General features: G+C 44.9%; 1 protein-coding gene across 3 annotated transcripts in view; it reads right to left on the bottom strand.

Annotated features, from left to right (window-relative positions):
- The window catches only part of CLCN2 (chloride voltage-gated channel 2), a 532,043-nt gene that overhangs the window by 195,643 nt on the left and 310,000 nt on the right, over positions 1-26,400 (bottom strand). For all 3 annotated transcript variants that reach the window (XM_086944441.1, XM_086944443.1, XM_086944442.1), the window contains exons 4-6: positions 16,877-17,005; positions 9,153-9,286; positions 7,664-7,741 (exon numbers count right to left, since the gene is read on the bottom strand). In XM_086944441.1, the coding sequence (XP_086800567.1) occupies positions 7,664-7,741; positions 9,153-9,286; positions 16,877-17,005 (341 nt within the window). The remainder of the gene's footprint in view (positions 1-7,663; positions 7,742-9,152; positions 9,287-16,876; positions 17,006-26,400) is intronic.

Below are 26,400 nucleotides of genomic sequence, written 5' to 3'. Positions count from 1 at the left end.
AGAATCCACCGGCTTCATTTGCCCTGCCATGGAGATAGTATAGAAATGGAAGTTCATCGGAAAAATTCAACTCAGTTATTCAGTTTCATTCAGATTTTGGAAGTTTTCCCAGTTACCACCGAACACTTTAAACCCTTGGATGCGGCCGCGATTCTGCGCCTGTGCGGCACATTCCAATCGCGGGTGTGGTCATGACGGTTGGGAGACGTCATCAGCACACGAGCACTGTGTGCCATGACGGCTCCCGGCCGTCATCAGCAGGGAAGGGGTTAATCAGGTCATAAGTAATCATGACCACCCAGTTGGTGATTAAGGGCCGGATGTAAAAAGTCATTTTGGGGTGACAACCTCAATGATTTCAACCCACAGTTTTTGTGACCATAACATTGTTATTTTCTATTTACTAAACACATTTAACAACTAGGGAAAAAACATTTCCAAATCACAAAATGGTTTACTGACCCAAATCAAATTTAGGAAGGGACATAAAAGGGGTGTCCCCTCCAAACTGGTGTTCGGAATGGTATTTCTCAATGGTTTGTTGAAAACTATGAAACAGTAACTCCTCAAAAATTTGGCAACACATTCACTAAGTGAAAGCTGCCTCCTGTGTTCCCAAACCGAAGTTAAAAAAAAAAAAAACACACACAGCACCAGTTTCTTCAGGTGTCATGGGCTGCTTTACAAAAATAAATATCTCAATTGTGGAGATACAATTGGGAATGGTGATCAGCTGTTTCATGCAGGCCACCTTTCCTGTGCTTGTAGCCTATCACATGGGGCCGCAAAAATGGACCTGCTAATTCACAATTCATTAGGTAGATCGTGCTGCAACCCCCCGCCCCCATGGCTCTAGATTTTGCGATGCAATCTAATAATACATGGGTCATATTGCAAAATCAGTGCACAACATGCAAACACTTTTGCAACCAGTCTTTTCGCAAATTGAGCTTTCAGTAATAAGCAGCACCACCGCTGTGCTTCGTGTAAGTCTAAGCCAATTGATCAATCATAAGGAAAAATTGATCAATCATGAAAAATTGACCAATCAAAAGGAAACCTCGGTATGGGATCTTCAATCATTACATCAAAGCTGGTAACAGTCATCACTTTCTGGTTACTGGGAAAATACATCTTCGTTATACACCGGGGAACAATAGGCCAATCACTCCAAAGCAACATAACTCCGCTCTACTGGAGTGCAAAATGGATCCGCTTTGATCCCGGACGATAAAATACATCACTACCGCCTCAAAATAACTAGTAAATAGCTGTAGGACTATTTAATTTGTTCTGCTCACAAGCTCGCCGCATGGACAGACAGTCCCATTACTTTATGGCAAAACTAGGGGCGGGCTAATTTCTTTGCCGACAGCATGTTGAAGCGAATCACTAGGCAACTCAGCCGTTTCAGAAATTTGATTGCAAAGCCACTTAAAGAAGCTGCTGTGAGATTGTGGGCTCAAACAAAACAGGATATGCAGGCCTGGGCAATACGAATCGGACCAGGCTGCTCGAATGAGCCTACGGGTCCTGCAAGCGTCTGGATACCCTATTGGGTGATTAGCCGTGCTTTATAAATCCAGATTGGTTGATTATCGCTTCTATAGCCACTCAGAATAACCTAACCACAGTGACTAGGGCTGATTGGTTTAGGTCAGCGAAGCAGAACTCCTGAATCAACCTACGGTTAAGTAGTTACGATTGCTTGGGAGCAGCCTATCAGCAGTGGCCAACCCCATCAGATACTGGTTCTGTGATTAGAATATTCTTCTTGCCTGCTGGGCATCCATGCGCAGCGGCCATGGGCAGCACGGGCACACACACAGCCGCAACGGGCACACACACAGCCGCACCAGAGCACTTCACAGGTCTTTAAAAGACCATTTGCATATTAATGGGGCTTTGCCGTATTTCACCTCCTCTTAGCGCCCTGCAGCTCTACTCTGACCTCGCTGGAATGAATCGCCCGGCCCCCACAGAGCAGCAGAGTCTCTCAGAGTGTCTCTGCTGCAACCGGCAGTGTTTGCAGACACTCTTTAAAAATAATTTTTTAAAACACGGTACGATGTCTCAAGGTCCGCGGGCCGCCACGGAAGGCTTGCCGGGCCGTTGGCGGCCCGCGGGCCGTACTATGAGTACCTGTGTGTGGACCTTACTTGTTCTAAAGGTTTTCAGAATCAGATGGGTGGAGGCATGCTGTTGTTGTGCAAAAAGGTAACTATGTCCCACTAAAACTTTGCAAGTCAACATTCCTGCAGCTACCATGGAACAAAGGACACAGCTTTGTGAACAAGGCCACCTGATAGTAATAATTATGATCCACACCCATTACTGCCACAACAAAGCGGAGATGACCATCTGTGTTCCAATGGCGACATCATTGTCACCCTGCTTCTCATTTGTTCTCATGATTAGGAACATAATGTAAATGTATTTTTGTATATTTTTTTTTTTACTCCTCTGAAAAATAAACAACATTTTTAACCGCAGCAAACAAGAAGTTTATGAAAATGTATGTGGGGAAGGCAAAGAGGACAAGGGAAGTGACACCTAGGGGTATAGAACTGTGAGTGAGGCCTGAGGCATCTTCTCAAACATTAAGGGCTGTCTGGCTTGTAACACCCTATTGTAGCAAGAAGGATGACATTAAACTAAACAAAGAAAACTGGAGATTCTGAATTTACTTCTGGCAACAAAGACTTGGAGGAAAATAAAACCGATCAGAAATGTCTCATTTCAAATAATTCTTTATGTGACAACCTTCTATTGATTTAGTATTGTTATGCCACATTTTCTTGCAACCTTGAAGCACATATGAAAGGGATACAGTTTAGAGACATTTTAGGTCATTTAGACCCTGGAGGGCTGTTCTTGGTTCCGAAAAGGCAGCAGAGGGATGTAATCCACTGCCCCATTTGACACAGCCCACCATATTGAGATATACCGCCTGACCGATGGAGTCCCCTATGCCTTCAGAGGAACAGCCACCACAACAGCTCCACTGAAGCCACAGAAAATCTGCTGACCGCCCACTGTGTTTCATACAGTCCCTCAGCAAACTATTTTATTTCACACAAGCAAAGAAAACACTAACGACCCTGACACCCTGGGAGTTTTTACTGTTCTGGCCCATCAGAATTTTCTTGCCATCCTGAAAAGATAAAGAACAAGCATTTGCAATGGAATAGTTCTCGCTGGGTGCGAGAGTTTAAGCTACTGGCATTGTAAATGACAATGCCTTTTATCTATCTGTTTTGATAATTAACACATAAATAAAAGTCATTTTCTTCTACAATGCCAATAGCTCAAACTCTTGTAAATGCGAGACCTATTTCCTTTCAAGCAAGCACCCGCCATTGTCCTGGGCTGCATGGAAAGTGAAAGCACGCATGGTACGCTGAATGTTGCAGGAAAGCGTGTTGTGCCTGCAGTAGGAGAAACTCGTTAAAGAAAATAGTGCTTAAAGACTAAATAAGACATACAATGTAACAACAGAAGTTAAAGGGCCAGTCCTCATGGGAGGTTACAAATGAAGACAAGGCTTTACTTAGGAGGGACTAACAAGCTGATTCACGAATCAGAAGCCAGCATTTATTAAGCACAATGACACACCAATGACAAAGGAAAATGGGCAGGGCTTCAAGTCGATACTCCAAAACAGCATGCCTCACAGAGCAGCGCATGCGCTGCCCAGGCTCGACCTAATAAGGATATCAGAATATCCACCCCAAATAGGGTGGATAGTATGAGGTACTAATACCGATTGTCCCAAGAGTGATGGGCCTTGGGTGTTCGGTTTCCACTGTGGAGCCCGCTGAGGCATGGTTATTTACCCTGTCCTCTACGACAAGGGATTGAGAACCTTCTTGGTAATCCTCGCACCAAAAATTGATTTTTAAAGGACATTGTCAGACCGCAGGGGTCTAGCGCAGTATGCCTACAACCCCAGCTGCACCTGTGCAAACAGGGACACTGTGCATGCTGTTGTAGGGTGTGAGAGAGAACAGCCCAAGAATGCACAAAGCCAGGTAGAGGACTGTGCTCAGGTTTATTTTTAATTACTACTAGTTGTAGGATAGAACAATGCTCTTGTAGGGTCTTATCACTATGAATGGTCTGAAAATTTAATTTTGTGTTCATTTGGATGCATCTGCATCATTGCTCCTGAAGAAGTGTCTACAATTTTGTGAAGAAGAGACAGACATAGGAGATACAGCACACGAATGCAGACATTGTGTGCACATGTGGTTTAGAAAGGAATATAAAAAGTTAAAAAGCACCCAGAATGGTACAGTTTCCTTATGCTGAACCCTTATGATGGCTTTTGGAACACTTAAGTGGGTAAAAGAAATCTCTGAAAAGCCCAAGGTGGTCCTTGGGAAGGACCTCGCTGAGCTGAAGCGGATTAAACATCAGATTTAAGCTATGCACTTGGGAGAGGTTAGGGAGCTGAGAAATTAGCGCAGTGCAGGGGTAGAAAAATCATGGACGTGCACCTCAGGACAACATAAGAGGACAGACTTGTGGCTTCAATGTTTTAATAATTTGTTCTAGAGAGGAAAGGAATACATCAACTCTCTATGCAGAGTGCAGCAGGAATTCAGAAGGCGCTGGTGGGAAAATGGATGGTGATGTTGGCACCCCAAAAACTAAGGTAGTCTGATAGTAACTATTCAGCGATGGAGAAATCTGCTGGTGTCGGAGATTCTGGACATTTGTGCAAGGAAGGAAATTCTCGCTATGCAAACACCACATGCCGCTGGTGTAAGCGTTGCCACATAGAGGTGCAAGCAAATTAGTGGGTGGCTACCTGAGTGAGTACCACCTAAGTAAGGGTGGCTCCCCAAGAGAGTACCACATAAGAAAGGAATACATTCTGGACCAGAAGAATGGGACAGTGGACCGTCACCCACAGTTGTCAAAGGCAACGGAGGAGAAAGGTGAATGGACGGTTGGGGATGATCTGGAGAGTTTAATGACTAGCGTGGTTCACGAACAAGCTGTTCGAGCAGGAGCGGGTGGAGGATAAGGGACCATGGATTTAAATTGGGAGAATTTGAACCTCATCATTTTCAGCTATGGTGTAAAACTGCAGAAGAATTTTTCTTAGAAGGTCCATTTGGAACACCTCAGTATAGATTTGGGTCACCTAAATTTTAAATTGCCAAGTCCATGGAACGCTGTACAAAAGGGGGTGGTGATGGACGGAGCATCTGAACCAATCAAACACTTACACCCAGTCAAGAGATCTGGGTTTAATCCATCAGCCGGGCTGAAGACGGCTGAAATACCAGAAACCGGTCCTTGGATGCTTGTTTCCGGTCCAGGGAAGGCATGGCTTGGCAGTTCGGGCTGGACTGTTCCCATGAGGCACAGGGTCAGACTGATTTGCATATGGCATGTCTGAACTGGGGTGGCAGAGTGGGCTAAAGAACGGTGATGGATTAAGCCCAGATCTGTTGACTGGGTGTGAGTGTTTGTTTGGTTCAGATGCTCCGTCCATCACCACCCCCTTTTGTACTGCTAAGTTCATGGAAAGAGCATGGAGCATTTTAGTCATCCGAAGAAACTCTGACCGAGCACTGGCGGGTCAAGCACGGATCAGGAAGCAGAGCATCTGGGAGAGGGACATGTGTCCTGTATTACGACCGGCAAAAAAACATGGAGATCCCCTGTGACTTTGACGCCTTGGTGGATCCTGGCAGGAACTGGCGGTTTACAACATTGTGCCTTCTTCGCAGTTCTCAGGGATCACTAGCTTTCCGAGTTGTCAAACTGTAATCGTGTTGGCACCAACTCCTGGCTGGGTCTTTCTTTATTCCAGAGGTCTCCATACTTGAAACTGTCAGGGACAATTAATTTCACATGAAACGAAGGAACATTCCGGGCGGTGGGGAACAAAGCGAGAGCTGGCGCTATTGTACCCTCCTCAATGGAAGTGTCGAAGCGAAGGCGTGAATAGTGACTGTGCAATGTATTCAGTCGGCTGCGGTGGGGGAGGGTCTTTGATGCAAGCACCACAGGGCATGTTGTGGGCCGACTGCACAGCCATGCACGCTGAGACAGGGAAAGCTCCAATTCAATTCAGAAGGGGGGAGCACGACTAGTATCCACAAATGAGTGCAGGAGAATGAGTGACATGTGTGAGCAAACATGGACATGGCAAGCTGTAGAAGATCGAAGACAACGTGGAGAGAGATAATGTACTGGAAGTAGGGGCCACTATACGTATGAAGAAGCCGGATATAGGAAGAAAGTCTAGACATTGGACCTCCAACTTTGTACAGTAAACAGGAAGGCGATGGGGCTACAAAGTGGAGGAGTGCGAAGGTCAACATTGATATTGATGCCGGCGATTCCTTCCATTTGCCAATATCTCTATAAGAATCTGAGGTCCAAAGTGTAAAAGAAAAGCTTGAAAAATACAACACCTGCAGTGCAGACTCTATGGCTGCCATGTTGCAATGTAATTTTGGGATCCAGATTTCTTGATTCCAAAAGGAAGGTCTGCAGGTTTGCTCCACCAAGGAATATTCCCTCCCTTCCTTCTTACTTTCCTTCCTTTATCTCCTCTCCATGTATTCTTTCTTCCACTGTTTTTCGTCCTTTTCAATGTTCTTTCCCTCCTGTTTTCTTTTTCCTTCCATCTTTTGCTTTCCTATGCATTTCTCTTCACACACTTGTTTCGTGCTCTCACTTTTTCCTCTAGGACTTTCTCTGTGAAGCCATGTTTGGTTCCTTGGCCACTGCTTGGCTCCACCCACACCTACGTCACACAATCTTCCTCCTTGCTATGTGCCTTATTAGCTTCTGCTTCTATTTTCTGACTTGGGAGGTGACAAGTTCAAAGTTATGAAGGGCAAAAAAATAAAAATCAGCCTGTACGGTGTCGCCCCTCCTCAAGCTAGTTCAAGGGGTGTTTCACTATGTCCTTGCTTTGGAGGTAGAATTCAAAATTTGTCAAGCAGGGATAATGTTTGTGTAGATAGATGATATTCCATGTAACTAAGACACCGCAGTGACAGCTGTCAGTCTGCTGACATAGAACCCCGCTTATGTGTTGCTGCGAGCTGCAGTGCTGTCTTAACGCATGGGTACGCGGGGCAGTTGTCCGGGGGACCCACGAGCATAAGGGTCCTATGCAGACGATAATTTAACACAGATTTTCTTTAAAAAAAAATTTAATCCAGTGAATGGTTGTGTAGGCAAGGCCCAGTGCACTGCTTTGCCTACACCTCCGACCACCAGAGGTGTTCTATCTGTAGATAGAATGATTCCTGAGCATCGTCAGGGGAGCTAAAAGCAGTCCTGGAAGAGGTGTTCATTCCAGCCTCACATTGTACCAAGTGGGTTTAGAATGAATGAATGAATCTTTACTTGCATGATAATTTAAAATCTGTGCAAGAAAACAACACACACAAACTCTCTAAGACTGTGACAGACTTGGGTGTAGAGGGAAGCTTCACTCAGTGTAGGATTAGGGGGGCACACTAGGCACCTGTGCACACGGACACCCTGTGTATTCGCTGAAGCCTGTGTTCAGGCTGGACAGCTGCAGATCCCTCGGTTCACAGAACGAGAACAACAGTCCCTGGTCCTCAGGGAACCAGGCTTGTGTGTGGACAGCCCAGAACCCCACTGCGGCAGATACTGGACTCACCTCGTATATTCCTCCGAACAGGGACATGAACTTGCTGAGGAGTGTGGCGCACAGGCTGGCGATGTGAACGAAGGGACCCTAGAAAAAGAAAACACAAGCAGCAATTTCAGGGGCAACGTTACCAAGACCTCAGGTGCAACATCATAGCTCCACCCATGCCGCCCCGCTGATCTCACACAGCAGCAAACTGTATTTACAGGAATAAATCAGATTGTCTTATTCAGATATTACGTAGTATTGTTTTCTTGACATAAAATCACCATACATATTTGTTAAATCCAGTCTTTTAATAATCTATCATGTCTTCATGAGGCACAAGTGTGTGCACGTGCCGACACATGTTTCGGTATAAACCGGCCAAAAAGTCATGTACCTTCTTCAGGGCACACAATGGTCTCTAAAACTCCACTAGGGGGCGAAGCAGAAAAACAATGACTGATTACTTGGTCCTCTTTGACATGCAACTGATGGGGTCCGACACTTCCTACACACAGTGGGTTCCACCAATGGCGTGGGGTAGACAGTGGAATGCAAGCGCTTTAACTCCTAATGTGCCACGACATTCTTAAGAGAACTTAGTCTTTCAAGAATTACAGAATCTTGTTACTTTAGACGGTGTATTAACATCCAATTCCTACTCGTGCCGACTTCTAGCGGGAGATGAAATCTACACATCCAATGATGACGGAAACCATGATGAAACACATCACTAGTCTCTAAAATGTCAGCGGACTCTCACTCATCCCCCTCATCAGTAGTTGGGATAGGGGCAGACCTACTACTAAAATGGATGGAGTTAGGGAGAAGTGATAAGGGTGGGTATCGGAATATTTTAGTGAGTGGAGTCATCATCCCACACAAGAGTAAGCCAATTGCATTACTCTGGGGTGGAGACATGTAACTTACACTTTTGCAATAAGTTTACAGTAGTAATTTGTGAATACCAAAAATAACACTCCAGAGTGTAAACTTACTCAAAAGAGTAACTTATTTTATTGAATCAAACCCTAAGATTTAAAGTGACTCCGGCTCTTATCCAACATCACTATTCTTATGTCTAAGCATTTAACGCCAGTGCACAGGGCACAGATCCCTGAAAATATTTAGACAGATTTTTTAAATGATTTACTTTTAATTTCAGTATGTGCAAATGTATTTTATGTGGATATTCTTTAAATCTGATGTGGATCAGATAGATAAGTAACATAGGAGTTATCAAACTTAAGTTTATCTATAATTGTGCAGAAAATCTTGACTGTCGACTGAAGTGGAATTGTCATCTGGTTAAGAAAGTGTGAATTAATTTTTATTAAATTCTATCTTCCAGGTACTGAGAGGTTATTTGATGGGATTGGTGGTTCAATTGATTCCAGAGTTGGAGGCCCAGTTTTGCATTTTTGAATTGTAAAGACTTGTAAGTGTGGTGATTTCTGGTGCCCTGATGGCCAAATGGGGGTCACATCTCAGCACACGGCGACGGCTCCCTTACCTCCTTCCCAAGAGGCATCCCGCTCCCGAGGGCACAGGTCAAGCCCACCACCTTGGCCACGAACGTCTTCAGCGTCAGGTATTCCTTCAACACCACCCCTCGCAAGATGGTCTTCATCTCAGGGATTCCAGAACCTGGAAGAAAAGTGAAGCCATGTCAAGATATTCAATGGCCATCAAGTGTGGTCCCAACACAATATCAGCTGAGGTAGAAAAATCCTCATCCTGACCAGCAAACAGCGGGGTCTTGTTTTAGTTCAACATTTGTACCCTGGGGCACCTTGCATCTTCCATCATCCAGGAGCTAGACCAGCATCCGTGGTCTTGCAGCCTTTCCCATAACCAAGAAGACACCTCGCCTCTTCCCGCACCCAAAATAGACAATGCGTCTACCTGACCCGAGAGCAAACCTTGAAGTTACCATTCAATCAAGAGATAAAACTAGTGGGTTCATCAATTAGCAAGAATGTGAACAGGTTAAAGGATTTTCCGACACAAGGCAGTATATTGGTTGCTAGCAACAGGATGTATTCTGACAATACGCCATAAAAAGTATCTGCTCACATAAGTCAATCATTTGGCTGATATCTTTGTATCTTAAAATATATCGCTCGATCTCCTTCAAACCTTGTCTATGACAAGCTTTGAAGTAGAAAATGTCACCTACCCACTGGAATTAAAACCTGGTTGATGCAACGCCAACGCCTGTTTAAAGCTATGTAAGGTTTAAGCCTTTGCGAGTGAGCAGGTACTCTTACAAGTTGTGAGCTACCCAAAACCCTTGATGCCCCATGCCATGAGATTAAGTCTCATGTCATTCAGTCTTGTAATAGCCACGCTTGACTGGAAAGGTATTAACATCAGACCACATGTTGATCACACTGTGAAATCTCAAATGGTATCAAACAAAAATGTGTAGTAAATAGATAAATCAGCAGGAAAGGGAGGAAAGAAGACAAGCATGATGTTACATGGCCACAAGCATTATATGATGGAAGACTGGGGTTGAAGCAATCATGAGGACCCCAGTGATGGTACCCACTCACGCAACCATAACAGAGAACGCATGTAATGGTGAAAATCAGCAACATAAATATGTACATTAAAGCGAGGGGATTGTGATGATTTTAGATAGACTAACAACTAAATGTCGCTAGTCAGACTCAGGTGGCAAAAAATAAGCACCTGCTGAAGTTAGACAGGACAACAAATCGTTCGCTATCGCAACGATATCATCCGTCCTCTTTCATAGCATTTTCCATTTCATTAACTTTGCTCAAATCTACAAACTCTCCTTTTCCCAGGATGATCATTAGTCAAGGTTCAATTCTTGGAAGCCGTTCTTAGAAATCTGCTTGACCCCACCACAGTAGTGCTATGATCTTTTTAGCGCATTAAATAAAGAGCATATTTAAGTCTCTCTGCCCGTGTTAATGATCAAGACTCAATCATACTCGACCCAGAACAAGGGTTGCTTTGTACATTTAATGATGTACCAGCGATCACATTCAGCCTCCTAGGAAATTTTTTTTATATGCTACTGGGTCCTTGTTTTCATTCACCTCACGCTGACCGTGAAGCCAAACATTGTTTCACTTCTCACTATCCACTGTGACAGGGGGTGATGTTTTGCCATTGTGCAACATTCCGTCCATCATCTTGTGTGTTTTGCTGTTCGCCCTATGTGGGAAGGGTATGCCCAGACGTGGGTTCCGTGCTTTCCACGCCACTGTAGTCAAGCTATCCTGGCTGATGACGGCTGATAGCCAGAAACCGGTCCTTGGATGCTTGATTCTGGTCCAGGGAAGACACGGCTTGGCAGTTCGGGCTGGACTGTTCCCATGAGGCACAGGGCCAAGGCTGATTTGCATATGGCCATGTCTGAACTGAGGTGGCTTGGTGAGCAAAATAACGATGGATTAAACCCAGATCTGTGACTGGGGGTGAATGTTTTGCCATTGTGCAACATTCCGTCCATCATCTTGTGTGTTTCATTTCGCACTATCCACCCATGTCCTCAACATGATTTTTTCGGTAAAAAATGTCTCTTTTCTTTTTCAAACTCTGGTAAATAACATTTGATAGTTTACTACCTTTGATTACAATCTGCCACCCTCCTAATCTCCTCTTTCTTGTGGTACAAGTTACTCTTTTCAATGCTCCCAATTGTGTTAGCTCAATACCACGTCAACCAAACTTGATGCTCCACTCACTTCCATGCCTTAAAGTTCGATTTCTTATGTATCAACTCTGCTTTTGCACCCAAAATGTGTCTAAATTACGTTAGAAACTCACTAAAACTTTTTTTTAAATCTTGCCTGCAATTCGGCGATTAAACTTTCTTTCGACTAATACCTTCCAAAAAAACTACATTATTAATAGAGTTCACATGCATGTGTTTCTAGCTCCCAGTTTCTTCATCACACTGCCAGCAGATGTTCGAGCCTATGAGCCATGGTGCCCAATTTCGAGCTTGCATGACTTTTTTTACACGAGGTGCGGGCATGGGGAAAACAATTTATGAACGGTGCCTGCAAACCACATTTCTTCATGAAAGTGTAATTTTGTCAAATGTTCATGAACTTTCGAGAGAAAAAATTACGCTATTCAAGAATCAGGATTTAGTGCCTTTAAGGAACAAATCTAGCTTGCTAAGGCGGCAGATCTTGTTACACCAGGAGATTTAGGGCCTGATGTAGGTAAACGCGATTTTCCGATTTCAAAATACCGAGGCGGGCCGAATCGGTATTCTGAAATCGGAAAACGAGATGTAGGGGAAAAAAAACCGAATGAATACCGATTCAGTCGGCATCGGTAATGAGATTCGGTACGTTCCGATTCTGCTCGGTCCGAATCGGAAAGTACCGAATCGGCCAACAACGATTCGGAAATCACCGAATCGGCTACCACCGAATCGGATATTCCCGATTCGGCGAATAACGATTCGGTAAAAGCCGAATCGGTAAAATCCGATTCGGCAATCATAGACCCATGGCGAAAAAGCCCATAGGAATGCATTGAAAGAACCGATTCGGCTTTTACCGAATCGGATAATACCGAATCGGATTTTACCGATTCGGATATTACCGAATCGGTAAAAGCCGAATCGGCAATAGGCGATTCAGCCAATGAGGTGGCTCCCCCTCCCCCACCCAAACAGGGAGTGGCAACCCTGGCAGGTGCAGCTAATTAAGAAGTTTCTGGAAATATCTGGAAAGCCTGCCTGAGCCCAACACACACAGTTAGCAGCAGTGGGAGAAGGAGGTTGCAAACTGAACAGGAGAAAATGGCAGATCAGGCAGGAAGCCAGAAGTCCTCCCAAAAGAGGAAGCCCAAGTTCACCACCACCGAACTTCAGGTGCTGGTTGAGGAGGTGGTGAGGGTGCACCGCCAGCTGTTTGGCAAGCTGTCCCTCAACGTGCCAGACAGCACCAAGAGGAGAATGTGGGCCGACATCGCCCAGAAGGTCAATGCTGCTGGTGTCACCCCCAGGTCCATTGAGGAACTGAAGAAAAGGTTTTACGACCTCCGCAGCCTCACGAAGAGGAAGCTGGCTGACATCCAAAGGCAGGCTGGACTCACCGGAGGAGGCAACAACCCGGCGCCACCCCTCACCGAGCTGGAGGAAATTGTCTCCAGCACCATCGAGAGGGAGAGCATCGTAGGAATCGGGACCCTGGACAGCTCTGCGAGAGCCACAGCTACAGGTAAGAAGCATGCGCATCATGACACACCCTACCAGACACCTCCCCATTAGACACAATGCATAGGCAAACACCAGCACTGTACTGTCACCAACATACAAGAGACAAGCATCATGGTACATGTAGTCAGCAGAAGTTAGCCAAATATGTCAGTGCAGAATCACAAGACAGGAAACAGTGTGACACGGTGTAAGGAGATGCAAGGACATGTGGAATGCCATAATTGTACTGACTGTAATACATCGGCACTCAGTTTACAAATGCTTCTTTGTACCTAGGGGCACCATCAGGCGGCACACCTGTGACAGCAGAGGGAGCAGCAACGTCCAACACTGCAGTCGCAGGGCCGAGCACCAGCCAGGCTGGCCAGGAGGAGGAGGAGGATGAGGAAGGAGACACCCCAGGGCTAGGAATGGAGGGAGTCCTGGTCATTGACTTCCAAGCAGTGCACTCCCCAGTACTGCCCAGCACACCCCCCTTGCAATTCTCACCAGACAACTCCCCTACAAGGCAGACCATTCTGCCTACACCAGCTCCTGCCACAATCGTGGCCTTGCAACCTGTCCAACCAGTCCTGGGAGCAGGGGCTCAGGGACCGGCCAGCACCACACCCCCACCAGTGGCACCCCAGCCCACTCAGCAGGCCGGAAGCAGCAGTGCCCGACGCCGTGCCACCACCACCACCACTGCTGCACCAGCACGGGAGGGCAGTGTGTTCCTGGGCCTGGAGGGGCAAATGGTTAAAATCCAGCGCCAACAGGCCAGATCCACCATGGCCTGCCAACGCCAGCTCCTGCAGCACAACATGCAGATGGGGGAGTTGGTGAAGGGTTTCCAGGCTGTTGTGGACAGCAACAAGGAGGTGGCAGCAGGGTTGGGCAGGCTGACCACTGCCATCACCCACTCATCTGCCAGGCAGGAGGAGCATGAGGTTGCGCGCAGGAGGGATGCCCGGGTGCTCAACCGGGCCATGGCCCGCCTTGCAGCGGCGACCGCACAGCTGTGCCATCGCAGCTCCAATCAAGAATCTGTGCTCAGTCAGCATACGGCTGAGCTGACTAGGGGGATGGCCAGGATCACCACGGCCATGGAGGCCATGATAATATCAAACACCGCCTCCAATCCTGCCCTGGACCTGGGTGATGCTGGAGACAGCAGCAGCCGCAGCAGCCCGGCCAGCGCTGCATCAGAGCCACGGAGGAGCACCAGGCGATCCGCTGATGCTGCTGGGCATTCGGAGGGGGCCGAGGGACACCCCAGTGGGTCTGGAAAGCGGGCCAAAAAATAGCCTGGCAAGGGGGGATGAGCAAACCAGAACCCTGGACTTTATTTGAGTTTACAATCTCCATTTTTTGATGCACATCAGTGCTGTAACTGTGGTGCATCACTATTAAAAAAAAAAATTTCCAAGCAACATTTAGCTGTCTTTGCATCTGTACTCAGTCAGAAATAGTTCTCAGTGATCTCCTCACGTCTGTATCTGCCATCACTTGGCGTACACACCCCAGCTGGCTGTGTCAGTGGCACAGCTTCGTCGTCGTCATAGTCCTCGTAGTCAGACAACTCCACCTCAGTGCCCTTCTTGACCGCAAGGTTGTGTAACATTGCACATACAGCTATGATCTTGCAGCAGGTGATGGGGGTATACTGCCTTGCACATCCACTCTTGTGCAGGCATCTGAATCTACTTTTCCAGATGCCAAAGGTCCGTTCAACAACATTCCTGGTGCGTATGTGGGCCCGGTTATACCTCCTTTGGCTGGGTGTGGAGGGGTTGAGGTAGGGGGTGAGTATGAATGAGCGGAGGGCATATGCACGGTCGCCTGGAAGAGAAAGGGGTCACATTAGACACATGCATACATGTATTACACCTACCTACTATGTGTTATGGGGGTCTGATGATGTGGCTCACCTAGGAGGTATCCTTCTCCAAAATCGCCAGCCATCAGCCGTGCATATATGCCGCTCTGTTGGAATATATAGGAGTCATGGGTACTTCCTGGAAATTTTGCTACCAGGTCTGTGATGGTGCACTTGGCATTGCAGATCACCTGCACGTTGATGGTGTGTGTAGATTTCCGATTGCGGTATATGTATTCGGTGTCCGCTGGTTGGCAAATCGGAATATGCGTGCCATCTATGCAACCGATGATTTGGGGAAATTGTGCCATCTGGTAGAAGTCAGCTTTGGTTTGTAGCAGTTCTGCGTGGGTTGCAGGGAATGAGATGTATTGGTCCATCCTGTCTATCATGGCGTCAAGGAATATGTGGAAGAACCTTGACAGGCTGCTCTGGCTCACCCCTCCTGCTGCTGCTACTCCACTTTGATAGCTGCCAGACGCTACCAGGTGTAGGCTGCATAGCACCTGGACGTGCGCAGGGATGGCGTGTGCCCTTGGGGTGTGGTGGTCCAAGTATGGCTTAAGGTCCCTGATGAGCTCAAGTATGGTGTCAGAGTCCAGCCTGTATCTCTGTAGGATCTCAGCCTCAGTGAGCATGAACAGGGTTATCCTCTGTCTGTAGACCTGTTCATTTCTTAGCCATTCCCTCTGTCCTTCCTGCTGTAGCCGTAGCCGCCTCGCAATGACATAGAAAGCTGCCATCCTGCAAGTTGCAATGCATTTTGGGACTGTTTATATGGGTTGGAGTTGGTTACCACCTGATTGCAATCCATGGTAAATACCGAGTGAATTCTACCGATTTTGAGCCGATTTCGGTGTTTCTGTGCCTCCCTACATCTCCCCAACTGTCGGAATCGGGGAATTTCCCGATCGGAGATTCATACGAATCGGCATGTTTTCCGATTCGGCTCATGTCCGATTCGGTATTTTTTCCGATTCGGTACATGGACCGAATCGGTGATTTTCCGAATCGGTGTCACTAACGATTCGGTTCTTGGACCGAATCGGTGATTTTCTGATTCGGTGTCACTAACGATTCGGTTCTTGGACCGAATCGGTGATTTTCCGATTCGGTGTCACTAACGAATCGGTACAAGGACCGAATCGGTGATTTTCCGATTCGGTGTCACTAACGAATCGGTACAAGGACCGATTCGGTCTTTGTAACCGATTCGGTGTTTTTCCGATTCGTTACATATCCGATTTTCGGTATGTAAGTATCGGATTCTTTCCCATTCGGTACTCATTCCGAATCGGTTTTCTATCCGATTCGTTCTGTTTTTGGTTCCCTACATCTCGATGGCTGTTTACCGATCGGTAAGGGCCAAAAATCGGTATTTTCGGCCAATACCGATCGGTAAAGCCCTACCTACATCGGGCCCCTAGTCTGTGCAGTCTGATCATCAATTTCCACTGTGTGAACATATGCAGGCATTCAACTAAGATAGAGAGCTGGCCAGAAGGCATTGATTTTGGGCTTAGAGCGAGAGTCTCTGACATGGGTTTGCTAATGACACATTTTACAGTTTTACTCTAGGGGCCTGGTGGTAATGACTTGCAAGTTGTACAGTGAACTGGCAGATTACTGTGCAAAGTCCCTTTACTAAATGCCATCCCAGTAGCATTGTCTTAGGCTCTCCTGCATGAACTGTCAAAGGAAAAGGCACAAACAGAAACTATTGCTTGTAATAATAAACTCTTTTTGCTCCAAGCAGTGACAGCTTTTATGAATCTGTAAAAGTCTCCCCCTTCCATGGCTGCAGCCGGACAATGAAGTCTGTAGGACTGAGTAACACAGCCCTAACAGACAAGTGGACCCCAAGGGATTACAAAATGGACGATCTGGGAGTGTACAATTCCCTGATTAACTGATCAGGAAGTGACGTGGTACAGGGCGCCATTTTGGAATTAAGAGCACAGGCTCAGAAGAGGTTACAATGACTGCAGACAGTGGCGCATCACAGGGAATGCTAGTAGGTATATACTCTAAAGATATAACATGGACCTGTGCTAGACACCCCATGCAAACTGTCAAGGGGGGCAGGGGATGCCTACCTATTCTGAAACCTAGAAGTCACCCGTCACCACCATTAGCACAGCCTTCTCCAACAGCCACCTACCCACGGCCTGAGGAGCAAGAATCTGCGTGAATCCTGCGGAGAAGGTGATGAGTACCACGGGGTACGTGACCCAGGCCATGTACTGCAGAAAGATGTTGGCATCGAGACCTCTGTACATCCACTTCTGAGCTGTGAGGAGACAAAAAGGTGGAAACGTCTCAGTGGTGAAACAGACATAGGCAAGCACAGACATCATGTAGTTCATGTGTCAACACTACTCAATGTTTTCTTAATTCTCATACCCATTTGGCACAGCCAGTAACTAAAGATCTATTTTTATCAATTATAAATAAAAAAAGATTCTGATTAGATTAACCAAACCGTGGGTTTAAGTTTAACACCAGAACCAATAGGGCCGGGTCTAGTGCTGAGCGAGACATTGGTGCTAATCTTCAGAAAGATACACCTGGAAATATATTATCAAGGTAAGTTGTCTCTATAGAAGCTTGTACTCTATTTCCATAAATGCATTTTATTTAATTCACAACCAAAGCAATGCAAATGAACAATAGATAAAAAGCACACATACATTCCGTGTTGTGGTCAAATGGAGGACTCAATGATACACAGATAGTTCCACTTCTAGCCAATAACACATGAAACAGGTGACACGTCAACTCATCCTACTGAGACTCCAACCCCATTTCGATTTCATTCCACCTTATACTAAGCCAAAGCATTGCTAAAAGTTGCAGAGTTTGAGAAAAGTATTGGCCTGTCTTGTTCCTTCATAGATTACTTATAGAGGGCACACACCACCACATAACTGGGACTTACATGTGTTCACAAGCCACATAATTGGGCCTAATAGGTCTACATGTGACATCCTGGGACAGCCCCACTCCAAACTCACACGCCTTCAATCTGCCATCAATACTATAGCACAAAATGTCAACTTACATCTGTATCGGTCAAGGTTCCCACATGCCCCAAAGTGACACTGCGTGGGGTCATAGTTATCTCCCCTCTAAGGATGTAAGAGAGATGAGAGCCTACTTTGTAAATGTAAATGTAAATGTACAGGAATTTATATAGCGCAAATCACCAAGCGGTTTCCAAGCGCTTGCTTAGAGAACCCATCCTGGTATTCCCCTGTGAGATAACCCCGGCAGGGTATCCGCAAGGTGAAAGCCAGGCATCCCGCCGCGAGGGCCATTGTGGAGATTAAGCAAGCTATTGCCCAGAGTCGCAGAGTGTGAACATGTGAATCGAGTAGGCACCGGAGTGAGAATTGTCGAGTCCATGGACATTTTAGGACTCAAGACCCTGCCGAGCCGGAAATTGAACCCTGGTCCCGGGCTGACATCTGCTTCCAGGTCTGCCTCCTCTAACCAGTGAGCCACACTTCTCCACTTTGTCCTCAGAAGGTCTGGATAGCATCACATTCCTGTCCCTCCCTTACACATAGTACATGTCGGGCCAGATACAAGTCCGCTTGCATGGAATGAACTATCGGCAGCACTTTGAGTCGAATGAATCATTAACTTGCTAGGATGGCCCCTTTTGCGAGGTGGTCAAGAGGTTTTTCCCCTGTCCGGTGCGGTGTCATAGTCTATGCTCTTGAGGGTTGCGATTGGGAGTAAAAGCCACTCAAGGCTTCATGTGATGAGGAGAGGGACTCAGGTCACAAGAAAGGATAATCGTAAGATGGACCACTCACTCATCAATCTGGCTACCTGCCTCATTCTTGCTACTGCATCAGTGGAGTCCCTCTAGAATGTTTGCAAAATGATAAAAAAGACAACATACCTCCACTAACATGAAGTAGGAATCTTATTCTCCACTAATATGAGCCAGGAACCTAGTATGTAGCATTAATATGAGGCAGGACACTTCTACTCTCCACTCATATGAGGTAGGAATCTTCTACTCTACACTACAATGATCTAGGAATGTTCTACTCTCCACTGACATGAGGTAGGAATCGTCCGCTCTCCAATAATTTGAACTAGGAATCATCTCCCCATACAAATATTAGCCAGGAATCTTCTACTCACCACTAATATCAGCAAGAAATCTTCTACTCTATGCTAATATGAGATATATCTACTCTCCACTAATATGAACCTGAAATCTTGCACTCAGCACTAACTTATTTTCCATCGCATGGTGAATTTAGACCTCTCTCCCTATGCCAAGACTGGAACTTTCACATAATCAGTTGGGTAATCTGATTTCCCTTTTGATCTCAAACATGAAACTGGCACTAACAAAGTGAACAGGTCTGCCTTTTTAGGTCTGGTGTAGACAGCGCATGCACCGTCTCTTTGAGACATTTTGTTTACTGTTTGTGGGCTCAGAGCCCTCCCATCACTTACTATTGGTGGCGCATACCTCCCTCAATTGCTTGCTTCCTGCTGGTCTGTTCTGCGGTTGGCACTTCCCTCTTCTTGTATGTGACCCTCCCGTAGAGCATGGACCAAGTACTTGTGTCCTTACACTGCTCCCACTTTTGGGACCCATTTATTTAGTTTTTTTTTTAGCCACTCTACAGAGCGCATCTTTTCTAGCTGTCTCTGTCATCTGCTCCATCCCTTGTCTGTCTGTGTTTGCTTGTTCCCCCTCCTCCCCCCCCCAATGCCTTGCCCCCACCCTTGTTTATTTAGCATCCACCACTGTTGTCTGGTCACAGCCCCACTTTGATTTTTTTAAAAACAAATTTTAATTTGCCTGAGTTTATGTATTTAAGGCGTGACTGTGAGGGGACCTTGCACGAGTGTTTTTGTTCATTCTTAGCTCAAGTAAACGTGTTATCACTTTAAGGGGAATGCTCGCCTGTTATATACACCCTGTCACATTCCATTTCCTTGCAGATTAGAAAATGTGCTTCCAACACTTTATTTACCTGCAATGTTATAAGGGAATTTCTCATTCATCTTTTTTAAAGGACTTTACTGGTTTCCCAGCTTCAAAGGCCACTGTTCTGCCGATAACGAGACCCGCATTGCTGTGGGTTTTGCAGAGCTGTGGCCTTTGAAGCTAGAGAACCCCATTCAAGTCCCAGCCGCAACTTCTTGTGATTGTGGTGCAAATTAGCTAATTTGGATACATAAAAAACAGAATAATCCAGTCCCCCTTCCCCTATAAACATTGCAAGCGAAAGCAGTACGGGAAACACATTTTCTTATCTCAAACTAAAGCCACCTTGCATGTGAGGGTTTGTTTATTTACCTTTATTTCATCTGCGGAACATCCTTTTCAACGCAACTTTTACCACGCAGTGCCTTTATGACGCAACTATTACAGCGCATGTCATTACAACGCATAGCGCTGGGGGGCGCCGCTCTAGGATAAGGAATAGATTTAATTTACTATCCAACACCTTCCCTACTAATCACGGGGACTGGAGTTGGAATAGTAAATTAAACTATTCACTATCCAGCACCCCTTAACGCTATGCGTTGTAACAGCATGCGTTGTAAAAACTGGGATGTAAAGGCATGCGTGGTAAAAGCATGCGTTGTAATGTCATACATCCTTTCATCTCGGACAATACTGCCTTTCATTTGTTAAGTTAAGACAGCTTTAAACAATATTTGTGACTGCATCTCAACCACAAGCTAAATTTTACTCCTCTCGAACAGTGCTGCCTTTCAATTCCCATGTTAGACAGCTTTAAACAATAGTTGTGACTGCAAAAGCACAGGATGGGTGCAAGGTACATGGAAATTGTTACCCTTCACTTATTTTACCTTATGGGTGTCCAAAAAGTGACCAAGAGGGCAACATTTACTTTCGGCTTTAAATTTACCTTAATTTCACCTCAGTCAATGCTGCCTTTCATTTCTTATGTTAGACAGCTTTAAATAATATTTGTGACTGCACCTCAACCACAATCTAAGTTTTACTCCCCTCTAACAATGCTGCCTTTTAATTCTTTTGTTAGACAGCTTTAAACATTAGTTGTGACTGCAAAAACACCGGATGTTTGCAAGGTACATGAAAAATATTACCCTTCACTTATTTTACCTTATGGGTGTCCACAGATCTACAAAGAGGGCAACATTCACATTCAGCTATACAGTTACTGTTATTCCACCTTGGACAATGCTGCCTTTCATTTGTTAGGTTAGACAGCAACTGCAGCTCACCCACAACCTAAGTTTTATTATGAACTTTACTCTGCCAAAAAACGAGCTTCAAGGACACACTTTTGCTGTGCTTTTCAAACTAATAACATTAATTCTTAGCTCAAGCACATGTTATAACATTTGGGGAACTGCTTGCCTGTTAAACACACACTCTGTCGCATTCCGTTTCCTTTGCGATCAAAAATGTGCTTCCCACCTCTCTTCACTTGTAATGTTATGGAGGAAATGTCATTAACCATTTCTACATGTGTATGTAACTTAATTTGCACCATTTCCATCAATTTAAATTCAAATATTTCATGAATTAAAATTAAACAGTACTTTCCGCTAAACACAATGAAGATTTACTATCACACTAGTCATTATCCTACCACTACCCATCCCATTCTCTATATTAAGCACTGCCAACCCCCCATAAAAAGTGCAATATTCACTATATCCTAATACTTATTTCAAAACGTTATACCATCCCTCACACTTTAATCAATAACAAAAGTATAATGTCTATTTCCTAGCAATCTAGAATAAAACTTTAAACATACTGTACAATCACAGTGCTGTCCAACACAGCTAAAGTAAACAAAACCAATAGCTCTTGCAGAGGTGAGACCAATTGGCTTTGCCAATGCTGGTTTACATTTTTTTAACTGCTTCTTCATGGATTGTTGTGTTGGTCTGAGTGTTCCTGTGGATGTGTCAGACAGTGAATATGAGAATAAGCCAACGGGCTCTAAACAAACCCAAAATGGAGGGCGGAGGATTCCGCTTGATTCCGAACCAGCCTATGAACGTCAGCGTTGCTCTCATGGAAGTCGTTTGATCTCCACATTTTAAATACGGAACTACACTGGCTTTCAATAAATTGCAATGCCATCCACATTTTGGGACAAAATTGGATGGCTAATTTCAAAGTGGATAATTAAACTACTAATCACCACAGGAAAACTCATTTCTGAGATTACGATTTCAATTATGTGTTAACCGTTCTTCTTATAAGCTGTGAATTTTGATTTCATTTTAAGTCCTTAAATCCCCATTATGGTTTTTCTGCACGTGTTAGGAGGATCTGTGAGGTCAGTAATTGGACAAACTCGCTTTCTAGTATCATTGTTAATGTGAGATAAAATTACCATGCTAGTGTCATGGACATTAAAACATGCACCTTTTCTGGTCTTTTTTTAAGACTTTGCTAGAAACAGCTTTAGCTGTCTCCTGAGCCTCATCTATTAAAAAAAACATTAATATAAATTTTTAGGGTCAAATTCACAAGAGAAGGGTTATCACTGAAAATGTCTTCATTTAACGGGTCAGGTATTCACTAAAGGCCTTCTGGCAGGTGTAAATAAATTTAGCACTGCAGAATTTTCTGCCACAAGTACAGAGAAATCTGCAATTGTAAAACCCACATAAAGGGGGATGAAGTGGATTTACAAAGAGGGGTTACCCTTGTAAGTTTCTGAGCACCCACCAGCATATGCATTAGTGGGCATTCACAAACTGAAATCCAACCTTTTACCACCACAGTCAGAGCCAAGACCCTAACAAATGTATATGTACACGAACAAGGACAGATCCTTTCACCCAGACTCGAACCGGGGTCCGATCGTTATATCTAGTACAATGGTCCTGTGGGTCAAGTTCATCCACAGATCTACCCACACGAGACATACAATCATAATGTGGTATGGTAGTAAAGCAACTGGTCGATCACAGGGCCTAGGTTCAATTTGAAAGCAGCGTATTATTCAGATGCCGTAATACATTATGGGCCTCATTTATGAGGAATTGGCATAGAGCAGAGCTGCATGTCTTCTTGCGGCACTACCCTACGCCAATGTGAAAGGACAGTAATTTATTAAATACAGTGCATTCCTGTCCTTTCCCCCTGCGCTGGGGCACAATTTCCTGCCTTGTGCCAACCTAGCACCCTTGCATCATGCATCCATTGAGGTAGAGTTGTTTTTTGTGCAGGAAGGGGCACCTTCATGCACAAAAACAATCCAGCAAGGCGTTTTCCTCTGTGTGCTGCAGAATGTCTCTTCCTAGTCAATCCATTGTCCTACAAAGGTCATGCTCCTTTTCTTTTACTTCCGGGTGAGACCAGAGGAAATCTAACATTGTCCAATCACCAGGCGGAGCCAGGGCTCTGCGTCAGCTGCACTCCTGCACCCTAGCCAAGCCATGCTCATAAACCATGCCCAGGGGCAGCTGCTGGCAGTCTGGTGACCCCACTCAAACCAATGGCCAGCTCCTGGCAAAGGAAGGAACCCGGGGTTAAAGGAGGCGAACCGGAAGTAGAAAGGGGCCAAAGAGGAGACACTCGAGCGAAAGGGGAGACCCTTATTAACAGCGGAGATACTTGGGTGAAGGAGCTTACAATAGATAGGTTTAATAAAAAAAATAATCAAAAGAATAGACATCAGAGAAAGGCATGTTAATACATTGAGGCAAATTATGTTGAAGTGAAAGAATAAAAGCACCAAGAAAAAATGCTGTCAGTCTATATTGTTGTATTTTACGATTCTCTGATATGTCCCCTACCCCGTCCCTTCCCTCCCTTATTCTCCCCCTTTCTTATTCCTTCGATTATTGCATTTTATATTCGCAATTTCATCATTTACGCATATGTGAATTATTCTTTTGTATTGAATTTGTCTAATTCTTCTGTTTGCATATTGTTTCAATAAAATCATTTTGAACTTAAAAAGAAAAGGCTCGACCCTGGCAACAAGTGGGCTTCTCCACAAAGGGTTTTCTGTAAATGTCCCCATTTCTTTTTCCTTTCAGTTCTGTTTCTCACCGTCGCCCCCACCTTTCACAGAGCTCCCTGTGTGCATTCTCGGCACCTTGGAAGCATTTTTAATAAACTGCTGCAGATCCCGAGCTGTCAATCCGCCCCATGACTCACGGAGAGAGAGCAGAGGAGAAATGGAAAAAAAGGGAGAGTGAAGGGGGGTAGAGGGGGGAGGGAGAAGCGGCTTCTCCAGGAATGAAAACAAGGAAACGAACACTTATTAAAGGGAAAGAAATCTGAAATTGAGCGTGAAATGGGCTGAGAACACCCGGCGCAGCCCCGGACGCTTGTGTGATGTGAAAGTGGATTCATCTGGACAGCAGCGTGACTCATACTAGAGAAGAGAGGAGTGAAAGATGGGGAGGGGTCAGAGAGAGACGGGGAGGGAGGGGGGGGGGGGGGATATAAAGGAAAAGAGCGCGAGACCAGGAAAAAGAGGAGAAGATAGACTGCACGACTATGAGGAAAGGAGAGAAGGGCGAGGGGGGTAAAAGGAAAGAAGGAGATACAAGAGAAAAGGAGGAGCCATGGGACCAGGACTAGATAAAAGAAGGTAGATTAGATTTATATACAATAAAAAATTACAGAAATCAAAAAAAAAAAAAAGAAAAAAAAAAAGAAATGAACAGTGCTTTAAATGGGAACAAATAAGTGCAGGTACTCATTAAAAATGAGTTGGAGGTGTGGCAAATGGGCGGGGCTAAGGGCAAGTTATGATGATACATATTGACCTCTGTACCAATTACAGCTAGGGGTGGGCGGAATTTGCAAAATTGCCTTTCGCAAAAATTTCACAAAACGGCAAAAAAAATCTCTGCGAGCACGTGGAATTACGCGTGTTCGCGGAGAGTTCAGGGGCGGGGCTTCTTTGCGAGTTCACATGCCTCTTGTGTTTATAAAAGGCCAGAGGCCGATCAGAACAGCAGAAGAGGAGAAAGAAGCTCCTAGTCACACGAAGTGCACGGGGATTGCGCTTGTGAAAGTCAAAGATGCAAAGGGCTCCATCAAGCATCACAGCTAATTTTTGAGGGTAGATATGGGGAGAACGCACACCTGCCCAGCCTCGACAAAGCTCATGATTTTTTTGGGCTGATTAATGAGTAACTGAATTTGAGCTTAAACTCGAGCACCTGCTTTATTTATAGCTGTAAGTGCTTCCTGTTGAGGTTTAATTTTTGTGACAGGAGCACTGTGCCAGAAAGAACCCTGCCCTGCATTTTATCCACCGTTTGTGCAATACAATTCCGTTCCGCCGCGGATCGTGGAAGTTTTGGCATTTTCGCGTTCCGCACGGAACTCGAAAATGCAGAAATTTCGCAAGTTCCGCGAGCGGAACGGAATTTGCAGCCCATCCCTAGTTACAGCACATATCAAAACGCATGAGAAATGTGTTTAATGTAAACAAAACAGGTTATTACACAAAAAGAAAGCCAAACAGAATTATATGTGAACATTCCCTTGTTTTGTAATATTTGCTGTGTCCTAATGCCATATGTTATTTGTTGTTCTTTGGAAAATAAAATATATTCTCAATCGTGCACACACGTAGAGAGGGAAACAAGCTGAAAAAAGCATTCCAACCATTCCCTTTAAAATATCTTCTGAGAGTGTCCTGTTTCTCTCACACAAAGATAAGCACACACAGGTCAGCAAGCACACACACACACACATATATATATATATATATATATATATATATATATGAATAAATCCTGCACAGCCGCTGCGTCTTTGCTCACGCGGTATCAGCAAAACAGGACACGGACCCAAACTTGTGTGCCTTTTCAAATTTTATTCACCCAAGTCGTCTGAGACGCGTTTCGCAGCGCGAACGCCGCTTGTTCACTCGACAGTTTGTTTTCACTCAGGAGGCTTATTTAAAGTGACAGTGCGTTGATTCATGGAATCACGTGAGAGTTTCGGTATGAACATGAACAAAATACTCTCTGCGTTTTCAATTTTCACGCGGTTTCTCAACTGATTAAACTGATATACAATTTATTAAGTTCAGGCTAGAGCACAACATTAAAATACATGTAAAATACATTGTTGCGTATTCTAAACTTATTGGCAATTGATAATTTGTTATCATCAAAAGTAGTTAATTGTAAAATACAATAACTATTTCAGTTTCTCTATTGTCGAAAGAGAGCTGTGCCATTGTACATAGCAAGTTCATCTACATTGTGCTTATAAAGTGCAAGTGGTTTAAAATCATATTTATTGGTTTTGCATATTTGTTATTTTCCATACAATCCACTGAGTTATAGTTTTCTGATTTTGTCATTGTACCTCTCTCTATAGACATATCTTTTCACATCTCATTAATAATGGCTCTATATGTTGAGTCATATTCTTTGTTAACCCCTTCCACGCTGATGACGAGCTGGGCTCGTCATGGCGTAGCCTCCTCGCACGCTGATGACGAGCCCAGCTCGTCACGTAACATGCGCTTTTAAAAATCTCAGCGTACAAGCGGAATTCCGCTAGCGCGCATGAGGTTAAGCATTATTTCATAACCACTTTTTGTCATCAACCATCCTTCTCTATTTTCATTTAAGATTTATATACCCATACATCAGCATCAAGGATACTTTTCTTCAGTTGGTCCCAGAAATTAATCACAATATTTAAATCGT

Source organism: Lissotriton vulgaris, chromosome 11 (assembly GCF_964263255.1).
Source record: "Lissotriton vulgaris chromosome 11, aLisVul1.2, whole genome shotgun sequence".
In the NCBI taxonomy this organism is placed as follows: Eukaryota; Metazoa; Chordata; class Amphibia; order Caudata; family Salamandridae; genus Lissotriton; species Lissotriton vulgaris.
The sequence above is the reverse complement of the archived record's forward strand: the minus strand, read 5'-3'. Positions and strand labels throughout refer to the sequence as shown.